Genomic DNA, 27,643 nt, shown 5'->3' on the forward strand with positions numbered 1-27,643 from the left:
TTCTTCTGCCAAGACCCAACTCCCATTGCTAACCCTTGGATGTCCACAGATTCTTCACGGGGCTAAGCTTCACACATGACTTTGTTGGACAAATTGTCTTGACCTTCTACTGAGGAACTGCCATTTCCTAGTTATGTCCCAACAATACATCAAAAACCTACCCAGGTTCCTCTGTAAATGCGGCTGGGCCAGGGTATTGTCACCGTTTCCTAAATGCACAATAGCTTTGCTGTCAGCCAGCACGATTTGACAGCGCCAGCAGTTAATAAATGACAAAAGGAAAAAGAAGATCTAAATGGCAAAAGTTACGGAAGCCAGAGAGAGTTGGGCAAGAGAAAGATATCGCTTAGACATGTCAGCTCTAATAAGTAAATTAATCACGTAAAATAGTACGTCAATCAAATTTTTTAAAAAAATGAACCCATGGAGCCCAACTCTCATTTTCATATGCCTTTTAATGCCAGTGCTATCCACTTCTACATTTCAGTGTTCAATGTTTTAGATTAAGGGGAAAATTTTAAGTTAAAAACGAGAGCATTCTTACTTCTTCCTGACTTTGTTCTTTATTACCTCCCGCTAGTTCCCATTAGATAAAATCAAATCCAATTAAAATTCACCTCATTTATTGGCTTACTTTTTAAATTTATTGCTTGGTAACCCCGAGTAACTTAAGAGCATAGAGGAAGCCCAAGTAACCTCTAAGACAGGGCTGGTTTACTTGTTCAGATAGTCTCAAATGCTCAAGATTGTGTCTGGTACTTTGGCCGTAAGCATCTTCACCGAAGATAATTTTGCTGCAAGGATTTTCACTACATAACTCACTAGCCATGAGGCAGTTTCTTCATAAAAGACAAAATAAAAGAAAAATTTAAAGAGGGGCATTAAAACAGGATATGATAAAACATGAGAAATGAATAATAATTTAAAAAAGCTATTGCAAAATGCCAAATATTTGAATACATTTAAAATGTGTGTAGATTCATCGCATGTGGGTTGTGTTTAAGTATTTGACCTGTAAGTCTTTTGTTCAGAGTATTTATATACATTTGTTTTTTACTTGCTGATTTTTTCTCCTCATTCTCCTCATTTTCTTTTTCACTAAAATTTATTTCTTCATTGAGTTTCCAAATGCTAGGATGCATATTTGTAAGTGAGCTAAGTACTGCGATGTAAAAGAGTCTGCTCCATTGTTTGCTGTATGTTGTACTTGGCATATTGTCATGTGTCTGTTGATAGACATGGCAGTTTTATGAGAAATGTGGGTTCCTTTAACTCTTATCCTCTTTCTCCTCCAATGTAGGAGGAGGAAATAAGAAACCAATTCTTGGAGCAAATCATCACCAGCTGTCAGCTCAATAAAGCTATCAAGAGCATCACTAGCTGGAAGAAATAACATGCTTCAACTCGCTGAAACCAAACTGTCAAACCCAGCTGTTGACCTATCATGGCAGAACTGCTTTACAGTGAATTAGTTATACTGCAGAAATGTTTGCAGCAAAAATGCTTGGGGGCAAAGATGTCTAATGGCAAAGATGTTTATGGGGAAAGTACCTAGAACCACTTAATATGACGTCTTCAACCAACTGGCCTTCCCTTTGATCACAATTGACGTGTGTCTTCCCAGTGGCTTTCCTTGAACAGGACGGTATGAAGGAGAGAATATTAGCTCTGGAGTCAGGCTGTTCTGAGTTCGAATGCTGGCATGACTATTGATTATGTGAGCTTGATAAAGTTGTTTAATTTCTCTGAGCCTTAGTTTCTACTGTTTTCAAAGTTGGGATAAAAATTTTCTCATGTTCTTCCTAGGAAAATTTCAAGGGTGAATACATATCACTTGCCTGACCCAGTGCTTAATACAGGATAGGCACCTGACAAATGTTATCTCATACCCATATTTGATTACTATTAATCATTGCTCCCAACCCACTCCTGCTTTCAGCATATTATTATCACAATTTGGGTTCTCTCTTGATACCTACTGTGTCCTCCAGGAGATTATACTCACTGGCAGTGGGGATGATGCCTGATCTTTTATAAACAGCGTGTAAGCCGGAGCTCCAGCGATGGGCAATAACCCATATGCTCACCTAACCAATCTTTCAACCAGGCATAATTTGGGTGTATGACTAGGACAGTGTTTATCGGTTATTGATTATTGGTTATTGATACCCTCTGTTTAGAAAACCTGGCAGTGACTCTTACAATTTTTATTTCTAGCAAGGCATTTCCCAATATTAAATAAAAACATAGAGGTTTAAAGCATTGACTTGAGTATATATTGCAAAGCAATATTTGAAAATTTACACTCAGCTAAGACAGAGAGTCATTTAAGAAAGGCCATTGATTTTCAGTTTGTAAACACATGAGTCTGGGCTACCCTGCAGGGCAATGTTGTGTGTGGCTCATTTGTAGGTGAGACCGCATCATTTAAAAAAGTTTGATGGTTTCCTGGATGGGATCCAAGACAAATTTGCCTTAGAGGGCATTTCCCCCTGAGTCTCACAGTCTTCTAGAGGCAGTGTGTTATTTTGCAGTCTTGGAGGTAATTTCTGAAATGTCTGTTACCTGAAAAATGTTTACTGATCTATAATATAAAGCTATGTGTGCCTTGAGGGAAAAGATCATGCCTTATTCATCTCAGCAGCCTTTGCAGATCAGAGAATACCGTGAATTCAGTAGGTGCTAAATAACTGTGGGCTGAGTTAAACTAATCAAGGCCGGTATGTTTGAGGGCAGAAAGAACTAATGGAATGAAGACATACTTTTCTTTCCACATTTTGATTTAAAAGGTGATTCTTATGATCTTTATTGCAGCTAAGAGTCAGTCATGAGCTCAAGCTGATCTCTGTCAAGGCTGGGATAATTTCCACCAGTTTGAAAGCTTGTTAATTTTGTGTGGAGGTTTGGATGTAGTTGTGCATATTTCAAGTCAAAGTCCTCCTAAATATTCTCACCTGTGAATATTTCTCCCCTACTTTCTGTCTTCAGTTTCAAGCACTCAAAAATACAAACAGGGCTTAAGTCAACCTGCAAAACTGTGAACTATAAACTGGTTTTTGGAAAAGACAGACTTCTCTGTTTATGCGCCAAAATAATGGGATGATCAAACAACGTTCCAAATGGGAGTCATCGCCTGTTGTAGAGATCACTTTGAGGAGTTAGCCAAACATCCAATTTGGTCAACTGGTCAAAAGGTAAATGAGATATATTGCTAATGATTGTGTTGTCCTGTGGCTGTAAAAAAAAAAAAAAGAAAAGAAAAGAAAAGCCAAGAGTGAGGGAATACTTACTGCCTCTTGAATTAGTGAAAATATAAAAAGCTATGATATTCGATGCCAATAAAGCTTTAGTAAAACTGGCTCTCTCAGGCACTGCTGACAGCAACAAAAATGATACCTTTCTGGAAAGCAATTTGGGGGAAGCCATAAAAAAATTTCCTAGCTTCTGTTTCAGATTTCTGGGATTTTATCCTGAGAAACTTGTCCAAACATGAGCAAAAACTATCTGTATGAACATGTCCATCGCAACATAATTCATACTGGCAGAAAATGAGAAGTGACAACAGGGCAATATTTAAGGCAGTTACAATATATCTCCTCTACGGAATGTTAATTTCAAGAACAATTATGAACTCCACAGCAATGTAGAAAACTGCTTGGACAATGTTGAACTCAGAAACAAAAATTGTAAAATACGAAGTTTTGTTGTGTTCTAGCAACAGATATGTAATCAGTGCACATATTTCATAAAAAGTAGCCAAAGATAAATAAAAAATGGTGACAGTTGCTTTGTTAGAAATAGTGCACACTGAGAGTGTAGAGAAATTGGAAGTATTTTCTATTTCCCAAATATTGACTATTATGGTTATATTTAGTAAGTTAAAAATACAAAATAAGATCTTCAGAGAAGAAAATTAACTACCTTTTCCTGTTTCTTCTTTCAATAAGAAACAGGTGTCAGTGAAATCTTCCTTAAATCCAAAACACATTTCTCATGCTGTGGCTGAAGTATATTTTTTCTTGGAATTAAGATTTCCATCCTCTGTATTTGTTATTTTTGCCAAGGGCACTATAGTTCCATGGTAAAGTTTTTTTGTTTGTTTCAGTTCTATTTCCTTGAGGTTTCATGCAAGTATATTTGGAACAGGAAATTTAAATTATCAATGTGTATTTATGTATTTAACCTAATAAACAGCTTTCTTTTGAAGGCTTATTCGATCGCTGGCTTGTTATGCTACAATGTAATCGCTGTGCATGTAATTCTAAAGTTCCCTGGTTGTTGTCTAGCCTCTCTGAGGGCTTACCATTCTAAAGAGGAAAGCACAAACTAGTCGCATTTAAGATTAAGCCAGGAACATGGCCTTCCTTGTACGAGAGTGTCCTCAATTCCAAGGAAAAGAAACGGATGTTATTTCAGCTTTCCTCATGTTATTTAAAAAAAAAAAACAAAACCAAACTTTTATGGTTGTACACAGGAACGTTACCAAGCTCCCTCTTTCCTTTTGGGTTGTGGAAACTTGAGCTATATTTGAGCAAAACGAAAATATCCAAGATCTTATCCTTTTGGGATCCATTCCCATGCTGGCATTTGCTATGTCGCCCATGGATGTCTCTGTAGTTCTACAGAAAAATGTACCTACTAGTGATGGTTAAAGTCATATTCCTCAGCAGTCACTTGTGCACCAATATTGTGTAATTAAGAATCTGGGTTCAAGTACTAGCTCTTTGTGACTTACTAGTTGCATATCTTCTTAACAAAACAAAACAAAACAAAACAAGAAGCTCTCATTTCCTATTCCCTGTTAGTCAAAGTGAATAAGATTACCTAATGCGGATGAATTTTTACAACTGCAATGATAAGTGTTGGTGGATTTTTTTAAAAGTGTTTTACGATGAAGTGCTCTGTGATGTAAAAGGTATTATGTAATTGTATGTATATATTAGTATGTGTGTATCCAAGACATGACTAATAAGATGATGGTTATACAATTGATTGTCAAGGAAATATGCTTGTTTAGCCTGACTATGAATCAGCCACAGATCTTAAACATCTCAGCAGTTGCTGACTATAAATCTATGTGGGTCATAGAAGTCGTAGGTTTTCTCATCGCCTTTCTTTCTTGAACAGTATTTGTAAAATTACAAGAACGCTTAGCCTAGATTATCTCAGCTATCACACAGTGAACAGATACTAAGTGTGTTAACATCTTGAGCCCTCAGGGCAGCCAGGTAGGGCCTGGCAATGTACTGGGGGCCCTAGAAACACCCCTTCTTAATGAGAGGTGCTTTATCTGTTTACGCCAGTGTGCTGGACAAATAAAACCATGTTCTATGTGTGCATGTCAGGAAGAGGGTTGGGAAGCCCTGTGATACAGCTCAGCCTCATTGGTGATCATTTGTGCACTTAGGTAGTATACTCCTATGACCTTGACTTTGCATTAGCTCCCTTTCTAGCTTTTCCTATTTTGCTGCTTTAAGTTATTCATGCTTTTCTTACAGACAGTGTTGTCTTTTCTAAATGTGGGAAGTCCATGGACTGGAAAGTTTCTGGCAATGTCTGTATCTGCTTGGAAGTATCATTAAAATGACCTTAGATCTGTGACCTTGAGCTAGACAAGAGGGAAAAGTCAAATCCACCCCAATCTCATTTAGGAAGCTTGGATATTTTTCAGAATAAAATTAAATCTTCAATAGGTTATTTAATGTAATCAAATAAAACAATCTCAGGGGAACTGCAAAACTGAACCAGCCTTAAGACTAATGTGTCCCTTGGACTCAGTGGACTTGGGTTGTGAATGGACCCCAGGTGGACAACCAAAACTAGACACTGAATGGTAGAACTTTCACAATGTCCAGCATCTAATCAAAGATTCTCAGGCAAAGAAGCAACAGAATGTGACCCAAAAACAAGTAATCAAAAGAAATGTGTGTATGTGTTCATATGCACATGTGAGCAAAACAAAACCAACAAAAAAGCAAGCAAATGATAAGTCTAATATTTAGGATCAAGGTATCCTTTGAGGGAGATGCAGCAAGACAGGATAAGGAAGGAACATGGAGGTAAGTATCAGTTACTGGTTGTATTCTGGCCCTTGGGTTGGATTCCATTCATTATTTCTTTATTAAAAGAAATAAAGGATCCTGTGACTGGAACGGTGATGATGGTAATCATCAACCAGAAATTATGATTAACCCAGTTCTATGCACTGGGAGTCCAGTGGAAGAAATAAAACAAGAGGAGTGTAAAAGGACCCAGCATGCATGAAGAGTCTAGGGCAGGAAATGGTATAACTTTCTAGGAAATAATAAAGCTCAATGTGGCTGACACTTCGAAAATCAACAAGATGTATCTCTCAGAGTGGACTCTTGCTGATTAATCCTACAGAGGGATGTGTTTAAACAAGAATGTGCATCTATTAAATCATGGTGTGAAATACAACAGTCATATGGCCTGGAATGTTTAGCCCATTTATAGCAGGAGGGGAGGGGGGTTGAACAAGGAGCACATAGCAGCACTCGTTAAATGTTAGTTCACATCCCCTTTATAACCGTAAAGTTTTGTGCAAGGCAGTACATCTTAGTGTTTGGTTTTCATATGGAGAAATTAAATAGAAAGAATGATATTATGAAAAGAACACTTCAAATGAGAGTCCTTGCTTTGCCAATAACTAGCTGAATGATACTGAGCAAATTATTCTCTTTGGGCTCCGTCTGTAATAACTGGAGTTAGGATGCTGGAATTTTCCAAATTGAGTTCCGTAAAACACTAGCATTCCTTGAGAAGTTAATAGGAGCTTAATGGAAAAGAATGCTGTAGTCCAACAGGTTGGGGAAGCACTGTATCCCGTATTCCCTCTCCTATTGGGTCCTATGCAGAGTAAGCATGTTAAATACTCAAAGAACTTCTCCAGTGAAAAAAACCCAATGGAGCTTCATATACTGCATTGTTTATGCAACTTATTTGTCTATGAAACACTCTTTTATCACCATCTTTTGAAGCAGGACTTGAGAAACAAACACTAGCTAGGATTTCTCAGGTCCTTTCCAGTTCTAAAACGAAGATTCTTTCTGAAACCTACGCAGCAGAAATGGTAGAGCTGGATTTAAACATAAGCGTGAGACTCAACTGATAATCTTGGTTATCAGTTAAAGCAATGAAATTGCAAAGTATGTATATAAGTGCAGAGGTGGCATGGTTGGTGTAACAGTTACAACAATGTCATTGGTGTGGAGGGAGCCTCCGTATTCTTCCTGGTTTGATTATTTGTGGAGTTAAAATAAAGAACAACCTGAGAACTTTTACCAACCAAAATTCTCCTGGGATCTCCCAGGGATTTGTTTCACAAGTTTTGAGTGTCTATAACGTGTCAGGCACTGTTCTAGACGCCAGCAGGATAGACGGCCCTGAGGTGTATCAAAATCACTTGGGCCCATAGGGTAGCCTGAGTTAAGAGCAACTCAGTCAGCGACCAGCAGATGGCAGTAGTAGTCAGTTTTTTTTAAGCTTCATAGTTGCTGTAGGAATAAATGGAAATACCACTTTTTAACCCAAACTGTAAATCAGGGCTACTCTGTGGTTTTGATGTGTGGCCTTGGAACTGTCATTTAACCTGTCTTGGGTGAAGTTTCTCCTTTTTTCATTTTTTATTTTTTAGGTGAAGTTTCTCTATCTGAATAATAGAGGTAATAAAAATTGCCTTGAGGATTAAATGAGAAAAAACATTTCAAGTGCTCAGCATGAAGAAAGGAGTCATACATGTTAAGTTTTTATTCACACAGTTCTCATGCCATTTGGCAAAATGTCGATTTGCCAAAATTGGAATAACATCAGTTAAAAGAGGTATTTCTTCATAGAGCAATAATAATATTAACAAAGGAGATCTAAATAAGTAAAAATATAACAAAGGGTACAATACAAACTTAAGGTAATCGTTTGAAAGAAAGCCAGAAGTTGGGCAGTTTTTTAAATTGCTGCTTTTCTCACAGGCCACTTTCAGAGTAGCTTGGTTGGTAACTCCCTTGTTGTACTAACTCAAAGTAATTGTGAGTTATCTGTAAATCTCCTATTTATCAGAGGGGTAGTTGACTTGCTAATGGGGTTCCTACCTAAATAGCCAAGGGAACCCCAGCGCTATCAGAAAGTGAAAAGTTGACTTAAGCTTATTTTTTCTTGGATAAAGGAGACAATTATTTCAAGATCTCCAGACCTCCGGAGTGACTTAGAATGAGTGACTTAAATTCAGAATTTAAAAGCCTCCGAGTCAGCTTACCTCATTTCTAGAAAAGATGTGGGGAGAACTGGGGAATAGAAGTTAGGGTTGAGGGGTTTATAGGAGAGGATCCCCATATGCTTCTGAGAACTGCTTAAACAGCAAAGCTTCTCCAAACAGGGACAGCTATTTCTAGAGATAATCCAGATATGCAAATAGGGGTGTTTATTGAATGAATTCAATTCATATGGGAGTAATTAAGACGCTACAGGACACAGATGATTTCTATACAATCTCAAGAGGTCAGTTAAAGAGGCAAACTACTTTGTTTTTTTCAAGGTTTTGGCCATCCTAGTTTCTTTGAATTTCCATATGAATTTTAGAATCATCTTGTTAATTTCTACAGAATATTCTGTTATGATTATTATTGAGATTTCATTAATATCTCAAGTTCTATTTGAGGAGAAGTTAACACTTTAATCACATCTTTCAATCTATGGTTATTAATATATTCTCCAATCATTTAGCTTTTTTACTTCAGCAATGTTTTGTAGTTTTCATTATACGTGTCGTACATATTTTATTAAATTTATCCTTACATACTTTTTATGCTATCATAAATTATAATTTTAAATTTTTAATTTCAAATTTTTCATTGCTGGTATATGGCATATGGAAATACAATTGATTATATATTGACCTTGTGTCCTGCAATCTTGCTAAATTCACTTATTATTTCTAATAGCTTTTTTGGTAGTTTGCTTAGCATTTCTATGTACAGCCATGTTGTCTGCAAAATGTTTTCTTCCTTTCTGATCACTGTGACTTTGATTCGTTTTGCTTGCCTTATGGGAATGGCTAAGACTTCTAGCATAATATTAAGTACAAGTAGGAAGAGAAGATATCCTTGTCTTTTTCCTGATTTTAGGGAGAAACCATTTAGTCTTTCACCATTAAGTGTATTATTAGGTGTAGGGTTTTTGTAGATGACTTTTATCAAGTTGAGGAAATTCCCTTTTCTTCTTTCCAGCATATTTGGGGGTTTTATTATGAATGGCTGTTGAATTTTGTCTCATGTTTGTATTTATGTGTGGGTGTGTGAGTATATCTGTTGAGATAAGTGAGGTGATTGTTTCTTCTTTTCTTTTCAGGAAGGTTTTAATTTCAAATTCAAACTTCTTTAATATATAGAGCTCTTCAGATTTTTCTATTTCTTCTTGAGTCGATTTTGGCAATTTTTGTCATTTGTATGTTTCAACTAAATTGTCAGATTTATTGGTATTAAGTTGTTCATAATATCCTTTTCCTCCCCTTTTAATGTTTGTAAGTGAGGACTCTTCTTTCATGCCTCATATTGCTAAGTTCTATCTTCTGTCTTTTCATCTTGATCAGTCCACCTAGGATTGTATCAAATTTATTGATTTGCTTTTCAGTGCAGCTCCCTGCTTCTTGGCACTCTATCTCATAAGATACTGCCACCCCTGTCTCTCCAAACTTTACATCTCCTTGACCCCATGGACTCTGTTTAGGGTTTCCCTCTTTTCACCCACCACCCAGTTATTTCCAAGCAGAAATCTGGGGGCAATCATAGTACTCACTTTGTTTCCCTTCCTTCAAGGATCACAGTCCTGCTCCATCCGATGTTCAGTGTCTGAAAAGCAGTTGTTCCTTATATTTTGTACTATTTTCTAGTTATTGAAGGAATGTCCAATCCTCGTTATTCTATCATGACCAAGAGCAGACGTTCCCTCACTCTAGAGTGAGTTTTCTTTTGCTCCCACACTCTTCTATGTTCCATGTTAAGGTTTGTTTGTTTTGGTCTCTGGCTTTCCTCAAATATCAGTTTTCCTTGGATGTCTATATTAACAGTGAGGCTTAACAGAGCTGATTTGAAGCTTTACAGAAATGGACAGAGCTTATCAGCTGCTGGGGCTCAATTTAGGGCAATAGCTGGGGGGACCTGGCCCTTTCACTGGCAAATCGCCATGTATCAGTATCTCACAGGTTTGTCTCTTAAGGATAGGCAATAATCTACGAGTGGAATCTGATGTCTGGGATCATAAAGCCTTCTGTTAGACTTCTGAGAATCAAGCAGAGAAAGTTGTGGAGGTGTAACATTTAGAAGGTAGATTTTCTCTCAATATCCCTCTTTTCCATATGGTATGACGTCTCACTTTTTACCTTCTGCTGTTCCACGACTAGGTTCTTTTTGGTTCAGTGTCTCCAAAGAGTAAACCTCCCATCTTAGGCAGCGGTCCAGGGCTGCGTAGCTGACTGGCTGGATGAGTTAGAGAAGGGAATCTAACTCTTCTTTTAAATTCTTTACCAATCCTCCTGGTTTTTGTTGTTCTCTCATTCTGCACTTCAGCGTCCAGAGATCATTTGTGCCTCTAGTTCCTGAGATTTTTCTTGGGTTCTGCTATAGAAATTAGCTTGCTTTTTATTTGCTTTCTACCCTCTGGCTTACAATTTGTCTTTCTCTGGTCTGTTAAGTCAGTTACCATTCCTCCACTGGCTTTCCCAGTTTCCAAAATGTTAAATTTTCTAGTTTGCTACCATCTCCTGTCTTCTTTGTCCTTGTGGTTTTATGACTTTTTATATAAATTAAAAAACCTATATCTTAGAATAGTTTTGGATTTACAGAAAAATTTAATAGAAAGTACAGAGAATTTCTATACACCCCTCACTCCCCACAGTTCCCCTTACTGTTAATGTCTCTGTTAGTTTGGTGTATTTGCTACAATTGATGAGCCAATATTGACACGATATTATTAACTAAAGTCCACTGTTTACATTAGGGAATCTATGGACGGTTTTTTCTTCTACTCTTATTGGGAACAAGCAGAGTTACATAAATGCAAGCACTAAATCCTCTATGCTTAACAGAAAGTCCCCTGTACAGCGTTTTGGCTACTCCTCTGACTTTATTCTCCTTCGTATCCCTAATTCTGGAGTTATCTGTGTTCTGCTTCCCTCTCCTTTTCCATCTCCTAATCACTCTTCAACCCACTACAACTTACCTTCTTCTCCCATTATTCTACTAAAATGGATCTCTCCAAAAAGCAAAAACAAACCAATACTTCCCTTATTGTTAAATTTAAACGCAGGTTACTCTTTATCCATTTGACTTTTAAGTAAAACACGACACTGTTAAACCATCTCCCATTTCTTGAAATACTATTTTTTCCTGTCCTCCCAACTTGACAGCGTATCTTCCTGGTTTCCTACTACTTCTCTGTTGGCTGGTCCTTCACTGACTCTGTAGTAGCCATTTTTCAAGATGCCTCCAGTGATCCCTGCCTCTTGGGATTCACATCCTCATGCAGTCACCTCCCTCATTGACCTGGGGTGATTCATTGATCCAGGTGACAGTAAAATAGAGCAGAAGTGATGATATGTCACTTCCAAGGTAAAGTTATAAAAGATACGTCCTGAGGAACTGAGGCTTCAGCCAACAACCAATAAGGAACTGACACCTGCTCACATCATGGAAAGCCCCAGGAGAGCCTTCAGTTGACCACAGCTGCAGCTGACAGCCTGAACCCAATCTCATAAGACTCTGAGCCAGAACCACCCACCTAAGCTGCTCCCAAATTCCTGACCCATGGAATCTTTGATATATTAAATATTTGCTACTTTAAGCTGCAGAGTTTTGGGGTTTGTTTGTTATGCAGCAATAGATAACTGATAGTTTCCTTTGCAGCCCTTCTTTTTCTGATGGCCTGTACTACTTGAGTTTCTTTCCTCCTCATATTCCATGGTTGCCTTGTCCGATCTCACTCACTTCTCAAGAGGGACCTGTTCTTTAATGTCTGCTCCTCGCTCACCACCCTCTACCATATCATCTAATCAGATAAGCTAGGTTTTCCAACTAAACATTTGCTCTGACGATGATGATGATGGAAAATTTCAAACATACATAAAAGTGAGAGCAATGAACTCTCATGTACTCCATTATCCAGCTACAACAAAAATCAGTACAAGGCTATTCTTGGTTCATCTATATCACCATTCAGTCTTCCACTCCACCCCATAAACATCTCCGTCTCCCATGGATTACTTTTTCAAGCAAATTTCTTATAATATCATTTGTCAATACTTTAAAGGAATATTGTCTAATAGACATTTACTTCTCACTGTCTTCTAATCACAAACTAATTTTTCCTAGAGGTGTTTGCAAGCTTAGTATTTCTTTGTGTACTTATTCTGAAAGGCCTATGTTAACCCAGTTGAGAAATACACACCTCATTAAGAAGGCCCCTAAGCAAGAGTTGCTGAGGGTGGGAAGTTAGTCTGCAAATCACTGCTTGGTGAGTGGAGATGTCATTGGTTCCCACATACCTGAATATCTTCCAATTTTAAAATCAGTTCTCAGTGTAGTAGGCAAGATCAAAAATTGATTTGGGTAAATAATGGAATTTTGTTGTTGTTGTTAGTTTGCTGATTTCTTATTCACTTTTTTTGGTTTTGTTTCCATGCGTTTAATCATTGTTTATATGGTTCTAATGGTAGTATGTTAAACCACTATAGATGCAGTATTTTCAGCAGATTTTTAAATTCATGGAGTATTTTCTCGCCATAATGCACTACAAAATATACTACAGAGATATAAACATACATCTCAGAACTAAAAATAAAAGTCCATGTATAATTTTCCAAAATGCTTTTGTTACTCAGCAAGTGTTAAATTGACTACAGTTGTGTTTAACAGTGTAAAAGTTCAGGTGTGGTAGGGATTCTCTGAAAAGCCCGTTTTCTCTTCCTTTCTAATAGGTTTCAGTTTATCAGTCCTAGTTACAATGCTTAAACACAGCCACACATACATATTTACTTAGATGAAGCTACAGGCAATCACATTTATAGTGGCAATCAGTTTCAGGTTGTGGTTTCAATACTTTCTTAATCAAGACCATAATGGCACAGATAAACTTGAAACTATGGAAGTGGGAGGGCAGGTACACTGAGGAAATTTTGCAGCACTGGAGGGGTGGACAGATTTCAGCCAACAAGCACACAAACTAGAATTTGAAATGCATTCCCTAAGCTGGCCCCCTGGTTGTACTACGCGGGGGATATTTCCTGCTTGTTGGGTTTTACAGTGTTACAGTGCTCCTTGGAGTTCTCTGCTTGCTGTTCTGAAATGTACTTGAGTTTTGCACTCAAGAAGTAAATGATTTTCATCTCCAAAATGAGTAAGTCACTTCTGAGCATTGAAATAGGAGATTCATTTGAATACATGCCCTCAGAGGTGTAGGGCTCATTTGGGATCCTGCTCCAATGGGGTGGGGGTAGGGGAAACCATTCTTTATTGAAACCCGAGCTGCCTTTAAAAGATGCCAAGGAGCACTGATTACAGGCATGCTGTACACCCTGTCCTTTATTCTTCCCATCACTCCAGGCCAGGGGGAAAAAAGTTTTGTCTTTATTTTCACAAGTTACCACGTGGTGTGGAAACCTCAGGGCTGTTTCTGAAACTTCACTGGTAAGTGCCAGAAAAATCTTCTTTAACATACACAGTTGAATGAAAGATAGTTCTAGTCCTGCCCTTAAACTGCCTCCAGTTTAGTTGGGCAGACAAACCCAAACTCAGGGAACAATGCAAGAATTAGACAGTAAAACCAGTCAAATGCACAAGTAATGAAACAAAGCACTGTATGGTTGGTTTTAGAAAATAATGTTTCAGGCAGTATATTCTAGTAGTTTGGAACAGAGGGATCACAGTGATCTGAAAAATCCTGGAAGATCTTCACAAAGAAGGTACACATTGGGCTGGAAATGAAAACATAGATAAGAATCCGATAACCTTAAAAGGAAGGGAAAAGCAAATAATAAATAGTTTTGGAGAGTCAGGTGGGGAGTGGAGAGTGAGAGAGGTTAGAAGGGTAAATGCCTTCCTTGGTAATGCCAGGCGGAGAGGCTGAAGATGATTCGTGGGGGTCCTAGGTAGACAGCAGTGTTTAAAACTAGACTATCAATGCGTGGGATTCCCTTTCCTTTCCTATCTCCCCTTCCCTCTGTCCTTAAAACCAGAACCTGATTAGACAGGCATTCCCAGCCGCCAGGCAGTAAGGCAACAACTGAGACGCCCCCAAGGCTTCTGGCCCTGACGTCGTCTCTTGTAGGGGCGGGGCCCGGGGGAAGTCGGAGAGAGTTGGGTCAGGTGAGATCAGACCTATCAGCAGGCTTATTCTGGCTTCTGCGAAACGCTCAACTGTCTGAATTTGCTCTGGGGTTAAAGTAGGTTCCTCTGGAAGTGAAAGGCATTTTCCAGGCGCTCTCCCACTTCGAATGTCTGAGACGTCAAACGGTGGCGGCGGAGCGCCCGCTGAGCACACAAAAAAGTGTTTTCTCACTATCTGGTTAGTACTTACAGGTTTCGTCTACCTCCTGCGCCCCAGAAATGGAAAATTAATAACGTCGAAGGAAACGCCAACCTGTCACAGGGAGGGCTGTAAAAGGAAAGGGCATAGAGGGCTCCCAGTACGGCCTGGTTTCCGTGCAGATGGGTCTGCGGAATCTGCGCGAGTCTGTAGCCTCCGCTCTCCTGGCGCCCTCGGCCCCGCCGGAAGGTCGGGACAGGGCATCGGGCAGCCGAGGCCCAGCCGGCAGTCCTCCCCGGCAGCCAGCAGATGGCTCCCGGGCTCTCTCGCCCCCTCTCCAGAAGCAGGGCTTCGGCGGTTCGGGAGGGAGGCTGAGAGGAGGAGCGCCGTGCCCGCCGCCGCAGCCCAGCGCCGCGTGCCTCCCGGCCGTGCGCCCCGTGCCGGGGAACGTGCGCCCGGGCGCAGGAGGCCGGCCTGGGACGCGTGCGGAGGCCGGGTCTCGCGAGGTGAGGAGGAAACGCAGGAGGAGGAGGAAAACGAGGAGGAGGAGCGCCGGAGCTGCCCCCGCCCTGCCGGAGCCCGGCAGGAGCGCGAGGAAAGCCCGGTCGCCCGCCCCGCTCTCCCCGCCTCTCCGCACGCCTTCCGCTTTCACCTAGGGCGATAGGTGCGGCGCCGGGGCCGGGCGGGAGCTGGCAGTGGCCGGAGCGACGCCGCTGAGAGCCGGGAGCCGCAGCCGCAGCCACAGCCGCAGCTGCTCCCAGTCCCGCAGGGGCTCCGTTCCGCCGCCGGGAACTGCAAGGAGGCGTCATGTAGCAGCAGCCGCAGACCCACCTCGGATTTGCAACTCTTTCCTTTTTTTAAAATTTTCTTCTTTTTTTGGTGGGGCGGGGGGGGGCGCGGCAAAATTCCATCTCCGCCCCCGCTTTCTTGCCTACTCCCATTTGCAAACTGCATCTGCCTCGTAAGAAATTGAGGGGTTCGGGGGAGGGCGGGGGGCCATAAATCAGAGTTGGATCCGCAGCACCCCCTGCACCTAGAGGGCCACCATGACCGAGGAGAGCTCCGAGGTGCCCAGGGAGTTGATAGGTAAGAGTCGCGCGTTTGTTGATTTTTCCTTATGTCTTTGCGTCCCCCTCACCTCCACCTCCGCCTCCCTTCCTACCTCTGCCTCCCCGCACGTCCCGCCGGGTCCCGGCGCCCCTCGGGTGGGAGTGGAGTGGGGCAGGGTCGCTGGGGGGCGCCGGGAAGTTTGCTCCCGTGTGACCGCCTGAAAAGCCGAGTCCTGAGAGGGCCGGCGTGGGGAGGACTCCGGAGCCCCCAGGCGCCTCCTCCCTGCGCGACCTGGGGGCCCAGGTTGGCAGAAGAAGGGGACGGGCTGCCTGGGTTTGAGGAGTTCTGGAAGCCAGGAGAAACCTTTGCAGCGCCCAGCCCAGTGCCCCAAACTCGGCAAGTCCGGGCAAACCCAGGACCAGGACGGCTGGCGAGCGCGCAGTAGGTCGCCTCCGGCACTTGTCAGGAACCCCCGGCCCCCAGAAAATACCCGGCGGGAGGTGCCCCTCTGCTGTACAGACTTGGAGGGGGCGCTAGTCCGGTATAATGACTGAGCCTGGCAAGGCGTGGCTTCGCATAGCGAACTGGGAGGGAAAGGGTTACAAGACTGACGCAAACTCGGGCCAGGAAATTGAGGGTTAATGATAAAAGCCTTATTTTAATAATAATTAACCTACCGATTCTCCAAACCCCGGATTTCTTAGGGAACCCGTGTGTGGTACCCTATACAAGGTGACCCATTGTTTGTGTCCCTTGAGGTTTGTTTTTTGGTGGGGGGAGGAGCTGAATATTTTGTCTTGGGGTTTAACTTAATAATGTGGCGGGTTAAAAGGCAGAGTTAAAATGAGCTTTGAGGGGGAAGAGTGTTTTGCAAACCAAGTGTTTAAGCTTTTGTGTGTGTGTAGCATGTTGTATTGTAACAAGGTACGTGTTTGCGCGTGTGTTTTGAGCCCCAGTGACCTATATTCCTCACTGTACCATCCTTGGCACACTACAAAGCTCAGAAAGATGGTTTTTAATTGGTGCTGACAACGAGAGGAGCTCTAACCGCGCATTCATCTGCAGTTGAGGAATTTGCCCCGCTTGTTTCTCCTTTTAACCATAGTACTTTGGAGGAGTTTGTGTGTGCTCTTCCATTTAGTGACTGTTAACTCAGCAGGTGAAACTTGATGAAATGAAGCTGTTGCTAGGTTTGCATGGAAGATGGAAGCTTTTGCTTTTGTTGATTGAAAAAAACCTCCAAAACCCAGCTCTTTACCAAATTTAGGGTATAAAGTTACACCTACTCCCGCAGTCGTACTTCTGCCTCTTCCCTCCCTAACCCTGTAGAGTCCGCTGGGAGTGAGTGGTCCATCCAGTTCTGGGAGGCTGAGGTTTTGCCAGTAACCTACTCGGAAAAGGAAACAAATGCCCAGAGCCTCTGAAGATGCCTCCAGAGGTCCTGACAAAGAGAATTTAGGGTAGAGTTTGCCTTGCTGGCGGGGGATGAGGATAACTAAAGATGGTGGCAGATTTTTAAAATTACTTGAGCCTGGTAATGAAAAATATAGGTAATGACTTAGACCCAAGAAAAAGGGTAGTGAAGGTTGGGATGGAAATATGGTACCTGGTTTATATTGATGGTTCTCAAATAAATCCTTTGGCATGTTTTAAAAGTTGAATTTAACCCTTATTTAGAAATGGAATTTTTATGTTTATTTAGTCCTGCCCATCTGACGTATCTTTCAACCAGGTGACGCATGTTTTTGTGATATGCTCAACATGATTTTTCTGGGCTTTTAAATGGTAATGAGTCTGGGCTGGGGGTAATTTCTGCATCTGCTTTTCCCTCTAATTTCAAGTGCTCACAGGCATTCTGCTCTCATCAAGTCAAAATGGCAACCACGTGGAAACCTCAATGTAGTTCCTGAAGCTAATCCCTCAAGGCAGTTAAAACACGTGTTGTGTATCTTTCTGTTTATTGAAGTAATACAGGCTTTTTATTAAAAAGTTTTTTTTTAAGTGCAGAGAATGAGAATATATGTCACCCATAGTACCACTCCAAGATAGCTACTTATAACCTATTGGTATGTAACTTTCCAGTCTTTCTGTGTGTGTGTGTATATAAATAAATATATGTATATATATATATTTTAAATCGAGGTATAGTCAGTTTACAGTGTTGTGTCATTTTCTGGCATACAGCACAATGCTTCAGTCATACATGGATATACATATATTCATTTTGCTATGTTTTTTTCATCATAAGCTACTTATGTGTATATACTAAGTCAATTTCAGATGCTCATTTCCCACAGTTCTTCTTAGGGGACGGAGGAATAGCCTGTCCCTGTTTGGGGTTCTGATAAGATAGGAAGCTACATAGAGAACTCTCTGTGCAGTGAGCTCCCCCACGAGTCCCCATCCCCCCACCCCCAAGAAACATTCCATCTCATTGCTGTTCCCTGAATGAACTACTTCTTCATATTCTCTGCCCTTCTTTATGCTGGCAATGCCCTATCCTCCCCTCCTGCACTCTTCTCTTAGTGGCTCTAAACTTGTTGTGGGTTTCCAATAAGAATATTTTGATCACCCTTTAATAAACATTTATTTGTTAAGCTGCAATGCCTACTTCATTTAGTGTGTATAATCTAAAACATAAACTGAAACATATTGCAAATAGACGTAAAAATTCTACTGTTTTCTTTCTGCACTTCAATGGATTGTAATGTATACTTTGCTTTGGAAACCAGTGGTCTATTTCCTACTCCAAGATTCAGCTCAGGGGTCCTTTCTGTCCCCTCCTACATGAAGTCTTCATGTATCTCCTTGGTTGTGATCTCATGGTAGGGAGTGCATTTTGGTCTAGTGGCATTAATCCAAGTCTTCCACTAGATTGTAAGTTCCTGTGAAAGGTAGGGGCATCCGTAGCCCAGCACCTGGTAAAATACTTGGTACACAGGTTATTTCTGTGTATATATATTTGTTGAAAATCTGAATAAACTGAAATGATTATAATACACAATACAGAGCTGTGGGGGTATAGAGGAATTTGCTATGTTTGGAAGGAAAGTAGGATCTAACCTGGAGGAGAATAGGGAAAGTGCAACCCAGGAAAGAGAATGATATATACAAAATCCTAGGGGTGTAAAAGATGGAGATGATAAGGTCTTTAAGTGTGTTCAGAGAAATTAAGCTGAAAAAATGTGAAAGGCCTTGAGTGGCACACTGCAAGGTTTGGATTCATCCAGAAGTGACTGTGACTCATAGAGCAAGAGGGACGTGGTCAGATCAGTGGCTGTGGAAGGGTCACTTTGGTTCTGGAGGGACCAGGGGCTGCTGATAGCTTGGAAGTCATGGGCTTAGTTCTGATGAGAGATTCTGAGGCCTTGAAGGCAGGGTCTGGCCCTGGGGGGTCAGAGCTATTGACGGGGTAGTTCTAGGAGAGGAGGTGACTGTCTGTCCGAGAGAAAGGAGTTGGAAATAAACAGGATTTGTAGCTTCATTCGGGGCCAGAGGTGGGGCAGGGAAGACAATGAGTTTGATTTGGGACCTGTTCAGTTTGGGGGACTCACAGGAGTCCCAGGAAGACCTTTCCACCACTATCCCACTTTTCAAGTCTCCCCTTCTCTCTCAGTTCCTCCTTTTCCATTGCCTTTGACCACTCTTTGGAGGGTGTTGTGCTGTGATGATTTTGGAAGGGCAGATGGCCAGGAGCAACCTGGCTAAATTGTTTGGTCTATGTCAGGTTCTTTGCCATAATTCCCAGCCTTCATGTCAAGGCACTCCTAGAAAATGATGATAATATTCGCATGGCATTGTCAGGAACACAGAGTCTGTGGGGGACCAGACACAATCAGCCAAGGGAGTTTATGAATTCCTCTTGGCTTATGGTCTGCCTGCAGTTGAGTGCCCTGTGGTGCTGCCTGACGTTGCTCTTTTTTATTTTCTTGTGTATGCATCCTGTTTGCCCAGCAAGATTATATCATGCCCTGTATGGACTGCTGTTATGTCATATGCTTTTATATTTGCCTCAGTATCTGAGCACAAAGAAACTCTAATTCGAAAAGATACATGCAGCCCAATGTTCATAGCAGCATTATTTACAATAGCCAAGACATGGGAGCAGCCGAAGTGTCCACCAACAGATGACTGGATAAAGATGTGGTGTGTGTGTGTGTTTATATATATATAAAATGGAATACTACTCAGATGTAAAAAAGAATAAAATAATGCCATTTGCAGCAACATGGATGGACCTGGAGATCATCATACTAAGTGAATTAAGCCAAGAAGAAAAAGAAAAATACTATATGATATCACTTATATATGGAATCTAAAAAAAAAAAAAGATGAAATTATTTACAAAACAGACAGACTCACAGACATAGAAAACAAACTTATGGTTACTAGGGGGAAAAGGGGGGAGGGATAAATTGGGAGTTTGGAATTTGCAGATACTAACTACTGTATATAAAATAGATAAACAATGAGGCTGTACTGTATAGCCCAGGGAACTATATTCGATACCATGTAACGGCCTATAGTGAAAAAAAATATGGAGAGGAATATATATGTATAAATGAATCACTATGCCGTACACCAGAAATTAACACAACATTATAAATCAACTATACTTCAATAATAAAATAAGATAAAATGCAAGGAGGAAAAAAACAGGGCATAAAGTAGGCGTTCATTAAATACTGGGTGACTGATAATTATCAAGCTTGCTAAAAAGAGCCAAAAAAAAAAACAACAATAGAAACAACCAAAAATATTCTTTTAAATGCTCTGCCCCCTGCCCCCATGCTTTTTTCTTATTAATAAAAGAATATAACAGAACTATTCCCTTCTTTCAGAAAGCGTAAAGGATGTTATTGGCCGAAAGATAAAAATTGCATTGAAGAAGAAAGTGAAATTGGAAGTTAAGGGGGACAAAGTTGAAAACAAGGTGCTGGTAAGTATTAATGGTTTTTAAAAAAAAGTTTGAAAGTGAAGAGGTTTTTCCCTTCATTGTTTCGATTGCTTGATTTTTATGCACCACTAGTTCTGTGTTTTTTATTTGTTTTTAAAGTTCTGGTGCCTATTTTGTCCTAGGCTAACTGGAATATTTGTCCATGGAAAATTAAAAGTAGCATAATTTAAATTTTAGAGACTGACATTTTTTCAGAATTGTCTTTCTTAAAGTCATAAAAGTCACCCACAACCAGGTCACCTCCTATAGACTGTTTTCAAGTTCTTCAAAGTTGGATGCTAAATGGAGCTTACTTACCTTTGTTACAGCTGAGTGCCTGTTATTATTTGTAAGGACTGAGGGAGGAGTTTAAATTCATATCATGTCAGTTTAATTATTAAAGTTTCTCAAATTTTATGCGAGCATCCATCTCAGGGTGATGAGCTGAGAATGTGAAGAAAACATTTGTCATTTTTACCTTGGTTTGTGGTGTTTTGGAGGGAAATGCCAGCTGGAGGCAGTATCTGCTAGTGCTGAGATGGGGCTGGGGTAGGGGGGTTCCCTTCAGCTTGTGGGGGGAGTCGCTGGGGTCCGAGGGCTTGGGCCTTGTTGGGCACAGAGTTGGTAGGGAGTTGTCAATGCCTGAGTGGTACCTTTAGAAAGGTGAAAGGCCTTTGGTGGTGTTTTAGTGGTTTCTATGTTGAAATTGTGGCGAACCTTAATTGAAGCTTAGGTAAATACATCTTGTTTGTGTTTTTATTGGAGAGAATCCTCTGTTTATCTTTTTGTCATTAGGAATTTTGTAACATGCAAAAGTAGAGAATAGCGTATGGAACCTTGTATACTTTTCTTTCATCTTCAACAGTTTTTAGCATTTTGCCAATATTGTTTTCTTTCTCCACATTTTTTTCCCTTTCTGGAGTATTTTAAAACAAATCCCAAGAGTGTGTCATTAAAAGAGCATATTTTTAATATTCTATTTCTTCACTTGAAGTTGTGACAGAATTTGAAGTATCTTTTCAATATCATCGGTCTCAAGAATCTTTTTTATTTTATCTTTTAATTTTTTTAGGAGGGGAGGTAATTTATTTATACTGGAGGTAGTGGGGATTGAAACTGGGACCTTGTGCATGCTAGGCACACACTCTACCACTGAGCTGTACCCTCCCCCCCGAGAATCTTTTAAAATATCTGACTGCCTTGCCCTGGAGATGGAAGGATTATGCTATTTTTTTTTTTTTTTTGGAAGGATTATGCTGTTGATGGATAACTTCTACTTCTCAGTGGATATGTTAGGATGGCAGAGAAATGAAAGTGGAAAAACTTGATTGTGTGACTTTTGTCCTGCAAAAAAAATGTGTTCATGTAGATTGCATAATTAAGGTTATCATAGCAGAAGTGGTTAGTGCCATCCTTCTGCTTTATTTAGCTTTAATGAAGAGTACATTTCCTTAGAGCATGCTTTCTTTAATATTGTTCAGCCATACGATAGAGGTATTTTTTGGCAATGGTCGTGTAGAGAGAAGAAAGTTTGTTTCTGCCATTTGTTGTTTCATATATTTACAGTAACTGATCACAAGATGAATTCACCTGTCTACAACTTAAATATCAAGTAGAATTTGCTGCAACAGTCTAACATGGTACGTGGTATTATTTGACATGGATACTAATCAAAGTAAGAATAAACCTATGCCATAAGTCAAATTTGCAAAGTTTAAATCGCAAAGACAAATTTAAATGTCCTATATAATAAAGTTAGCACCATAAAAATAGCTGTGATTAGTTCTTACTGTTAAGATTTTTTGAGGGGGGCTTATCTTAACATTAGTTGGAGTTAAGATTGTAACCAAATTACAAATGTATTTGAGTTTAAGTGTATTTGAGTTTATCTCCCCAAATCTGGAATCCAAGCAGTTTCTAGTGGCTTGGTGTAAACTTGTTTTGGCTGTTCCTTACTTGCATGGGCAGGAATTATTAATAGAAATATTCAAGGTTTCACAAGCTTCAGGTTTGAGCAAGATGGTCTACGAATTATCCTCCTTTAAGTTGTTGATTTTAGAGTTTATGAATTTAGAGAAATTCAGCTACTTAAACTAAAACCTTGGGGGACTCTCCTGATAGTTTGCATTTCTGAGTTTCTTTTGGCTGTCAGTCCAGTAAAATAGGTTATAAATGAGTTGACCCAGTACTTTCAGTATTTATTTTTTTGACTTTTATTTCTTGTTCCTTTCCCCCAGTGCCCTCTCACCCTTGGTGTTTTTCCTTATAAAGCAAAGAGTATGTTGTATGTTACTTGGTTCCTACTTTTTGTACTTTGAGACTTTATACTATTTCTAGCTTATCTTTTAAAAAAATATTTATTTATTTATTTTAATGGAGATTCTGGGGATTGAACCCAGGACCTTGTGCATGCTGGGCACGTGCTCCACCAGTGAGCTATACCCTCCCCACATCGCTTATCTTTTGTAGAGCATTTATCTTCATCTTCCTTCTTCTCATGGTCATAAGAGCTACTGTTTATTGAACAGGGACCAAGTGCTAGGCGCTCTGCTGAACACTTAATTATACATCGCCTTATTCGATCTCACAGCAGCCCTCTGAGGTAGACACTATTTACATCTGCATTTGAGGAAACTGAGATTTGGAGAGGCTAGAGTAACTTGCTTCAGGCTGTCTAGCTATTTAATGACAGAGCTGAGATTTGAACCCAGATCTGTCTCACTCAGAGTCTAGCTGTTTCACCCTTATGCTCCAAATAGAAAGAAAACATCCTTTGGCTTGTTACTCAGTGGTTGCAAACTTTCAACCAATGATGGAGAAGATTTCGACCTTAGAAGGATTAGTGCTCCCTGCGTTAATTTGATTGATACGTCAATTTCTTCCATACTTGTTGAGTGTCTATTGTGGGCCAGACACATGGTATGTACAAGATGGACAGATTCTGACTTCCTGGAATTCAGAGCTCAGTCCAGTTGGGGAGATCAACATCTCAACAGGCAGTGCTTTGAGATGTGCTATGAGCAGGATGATTGGGGGCTAGGGCAGCACATGACCCACGGTCCTGAGGGCATGGAGGGAAGCCGAAGCTGACACCCAGTGGATGAATAAGAGTTGCTAAAGGAAGAGAGTAGAGACATGTTCTAGAAAAAGGAAACAGAATATGCCGGGAAGCCAGAGAAAGCTTAGCATGTTAGCGAAACAGATTAAGTACAGCTGGACTGAGGGGTTCAGGGTGGAGAATGGCCGGCGTGAAGCTGATTCCTTTCCTTGTAGTTGGGTAACAGGTAAAGTTGGGACTGGTTAAACAGGTCTTTTCCCACCACCTGTTTCCAATGCCCGTCAGCTGAACTTCCTCCTCCCCTCTTTAGGGAGGCAGAAGGGCTCAGCACTTAGGACTTGGACCTTGGAGTCACACCTGGTTCACACCGCAGCCCAGCCACTTTATAACGTTGTTAAACCTCAATTCCTTTCTCTCGTGAAACAGGCCTTAGAAGAGTATCTGTTTGTAAATGGCTTCTTTGAAGATTGACTCGGATGTATTTTTAACACTGCTTACTTAGCACAATGCCTAGCATATGAGAAACACTCAAAAAATAATAAAGCAATAGTTTTCTCAGTGGCACAGAAAATGCCCATCCTTCCAATGCCCATTAAATATCCACTGCTTTTATTGAGAGACTGAATTTAGTTCATCATAAGGCAAGCATTTATTTATGATTTGTGGTACCTTTTTAGCAGGATAGGGTGCAACTGACAAGATCCAAAATTCCTAAGGTATGTGCTGGTCCAGAGAAATTAGAAAGGATAGAATGTTCAGCAGGGAAAGTGTTCTGTGGTCAAATAGCAATCAGGTGTTACACAAGGATAAACCGGTGTCTTTACTGCATGGCTTTGATTCAGTCTTTAATGCCGTATGTGCATTGTAGATTTCTAAGTATGAGATAAAGTATACTGTCTTTCCCAAACTTATATGGAATGACTGTAAGTTAGGAAACTGGGATGTAGCAGGCCCACGCTGGTGCCTTTGGGACCAGTTAATGGGAAGACAGAACAGGCTCTCCATCATTGGGAATGTTCTCCTAGGGAACAGTTGTTTGGCCTGTATTTTTTATCTAAGTGGCGGGCAGGTCTGCTGTAAGCCACATCCTGGTGCCATGTCATCTGTTGCTGTAATAATATCTTTCTGTCTTGTCTTTAGGGGATGTTGTTAGGAAGTGATTCTGTGTTTCTTAGACTCTTGGTCCTTCCTCCTACTTGCTAATTGACTCTTCACCCAGTTTTTGCAGTACCTGGACTTTTAAAAGTGTAATTTAATTTCTGTATTTTAAAAATCAAACTTTGCATTTTCAGTTATTTGTAGATTTACATGCAGTTGTAAGCAGTAATGCAGAGAGACCTTCTGTACCCTTTATCCAGTTTCCCCTAACTTGCAAAACTACGGGACATGACCACAAACAGGATGTTGACACTGTTGCTGTAAAATGCAGAACGTTTCCATCACTACAAAGCTCCTTCCAGTTGCCTGTCATGGCCACACCCACCTACCTGCCAGACTGCTAGTCGCCGCGGATCTGCTCTCCATTTCCGTAATTTTATCACTTCAAAAATGGTACATAAGTAATCACACAGTGTATGCCTTTTGGGATTGGCTCTTTTTTCTTCGAATAATTCCCTGGACATTCATCCAAGTTGTTATATCCTTTGGGTTTTTTGTTTTGTTTTTTTTTTTTTGCTGAGGCGTATTGTGTGACATGGATGTACCACAGTTTGTTTCCTCGCTCACCCATTGATGGACTGGTAAGTTGTTTCCAATTTTTGGCTCTTAGGAATGAAACTTATATAAACATTTGTTTCCAGATTTTTGTTGTTGTTTGGTGGGTTTTTTTTTTCTTCAGAGGAGGAGGTAATTAGGTATTTTGTTTGTATATTTATTTTAATGGAGGTACTGGGGATTGAACCCAGGACCTTGTGCATGCTAAGCATGCGCTCTGCCACTGAGCTATACCCCGCCCCCTACTGTTTCCATGTTTTTGTGTGAACATAAGTCTCCGTTTCTCCCTTTTAAATGCCAAAGAGTGTAACTGAGGGATGGTACAGGAATTTTCTGTTTAATTTTAGAAGAAACTGTCAGATGAGTTTCCAGAGCGGCCGTATCATGGTGTAGTCCTCCCAGCAGTGTATGTGTGTGTGATCTAGGCTCTCCAAACCTGTGGTGGCATTTGGTATTGCCTGGGAATTTTTTTTGAGGACTAACGATTGAAAGAAAAATATTGTCAGGAGGAGGCAAGGTCCTTGGCGACCTCTGCCCACCCATGCTGCTGCTGTTGCTTGCCTGGGGGAGAGGAATGTGGCCTCCTCGCTCTCCAGAATGGTGGCTCCGAAATGTTCCATCCTGGTCTGATATGTGTTTTTTCAGTTTCACTTTGGACTTTGGGTTCCATCATCTTTGCCAACTCCTTGTTCTTCCACACCCTTCGTAAAATGGGCCAGAAGCAGGACTTCTTTCTTATTAGACTGAGCAGGAAGTGGTATGCCAATGTAACCATGTCACTTTGTTCCCTTGTTCCCTTAAAAACATCATCATTCATCTAGTGTTCATTTATTTTCTTTTGAAAACTTAATCTGGAGTCTCTTTGACATTTTTTCTTGTTTGGCTATTTGCTTATAACTTTTGAGTATCTTAATTAGGCTTGATAGGAGTAACTTAAGTTAACTTTAAAAATGATAACAAATAAAAGGGATATTATTTGGGGTAACATGTGCCCTTAAAACACTTTGGTGACAGTGCTGTCTTTCCTTAAAATATAAATTCTACTCCTACCTGTTTATTTAAAAAACTGCATTAAAAATGAAATAGCTCACTCTCACTTAAAAATTTTATAAGCATCTGACCCACACCATCATGAATTATTTTAAATCTCAGATAGTCTCTAATTTGGAAAGCATTGTTCTTTCACACGAGGCCATGCTCACTTTGCATGGCTAGTCTGTTTAATATTTTCCTAATTCCCCCGTCTCTAATACCCAGCTTGATTCAGCAGCATGACCTGTGGCATAGTCACAGACAAATATTCACGCTGGAATTTGTGTGTTTACAGCTCAAGTGACATCAACCTTAGCTGATGGTTCTTAGACTTTTTAAAAACCAATTGTGTCTTATAAAGACACATAATTTTCTGTGGAACCAATAAAATAGTGCTATTTTATGAGTATAAGTGTGTTTTGCAGGTTTATAGTTAAAAATCCAAAATACTGGCATAAATGCCATCAGTGATTTCCGTGAGGCTGTTTTGATGACCATAGCTTAGAAATAGAAGAGAGGATTAGATTTGGTTTTGGCAGCATAATAGAGAGACTCCCTATTTACCCGTGAAATAGTACAAATATCACAGTTTTTAAAATAGCTAGTTTTGCAATCTCAGGATGCTTTCCAAGTAAATAGAGATGTCAGGAGAGAGAAGCTGTATCCTGAGTTCTGCACAAAAGTGGATTATCCTGACAGCACAGCTTACCTCATTGTTGATCTCAAACAAGTTAAATTTTGTGTAACATCAAATCATGTGTTTGTGTTTTACTCCAGCAGTTAAAATTGATGTAAGAATGAAATTCACATCAGATGTTTGTAGATTGCAGTGGCTTCTGAAGAAACACTGTTGAAAAATCATTGTTTGAGCCCTCTGGGTTTAATTCCCTCTGCAGGAGGCTCTTGTACCTGTTGTTGGGTAATTCGAACAGTTCTCTTTGTGGAACTGTTAGGAGTCTCAACTTTTAAGGATCACTTACAATTCATTGCATAGGTAATTTTCAAAGCACCTGGGTGAAGTTACATGAGTCCAGAAAACTGAGCTTTAGAAAACAGCAACATTGAAACAATCTTCAGGAGTGGCTGTCGAGACCACTCCTTCTTGCCAAGGGTCCTGGCAAAGTTCTGGGAAATTCAAAATAAAAGAATCCATATTTGAGGGCTTCGGAATTTACCCCAACTCAGAACTGGAGTCATCTCCCACTGATCTCTGGGTAGGGAGTTGGAGCAGGCTCTGGCTCTGGGCATGTGTTTGCAGGGGGCAGTTCTTTCTGGCCAGCTTGAACTTGTTACCTGAGCTGCATTTACATTCTACTTTCTCATCT

General features: G+C 40.5%; 2 protein-coding genes across 10 annotated transcripts in view; one reads left to right on the forward strand and one right to left on the reverse strand.

The window, feature by feature from the left end:
• The window catches only part of LOC105089138 (cytidine monophosphate-N-acetylneuraminic acid hydroxylase), a 216,514-nt gene that overhangs the window by 101,747 nt on the left and 87,124 nt on the right, over positions 1-27,643 (reverse strand). The gene's annotated exons all lie outside the window — the stretch shown is intronic.
• Positions 14,976-27,643, forward strand: part of CARMIL1 (capping protein regulator and myosin 1 linker 1) — a 281,077-nt gene continuing 268,409 nt past the window's right edge. For 2 of the 5 annotated variants that reach the window (XM_010980137.3, XM_064476244.1), the window contains exons 1-2: positions 15,094-15,615; positions 20,421-20,518. In XM_010980137.3, coding sequence (XP_010978439.3) covers positions 15,576-15,615; positions 20,421-20,518 — 138 coding nt within the window. In that variant the 5' untranslated portion in view covers positions 15,094-15,575. Of the gene's footprint in view, positions 15,036-15,093; positions 15,616-15,873; positions 16,021-20,420; positions 20,519-27,643 lie in introns of those variants that run through there. The other 3 variants (XM_031435099.2, XM_010980139.3, XM_064476247.1) reach the window with 3 other exon arrangements.

The sequence above is a fragment of the Camelus dromedarius genome, chromosome 19, assembly GCF_036321535.1.
Source record: "Camelus dromedarius isolate mCamDro1 chromosome 19, mCamDro1.pat, whole genome shotgun sequence".
Taxonomy (NCBI): Eukaryota; Metazoa; Chordata; class Mammalia; order Artiodactyla; family Camelidae; genus Camelus; species Camelus dromedarius.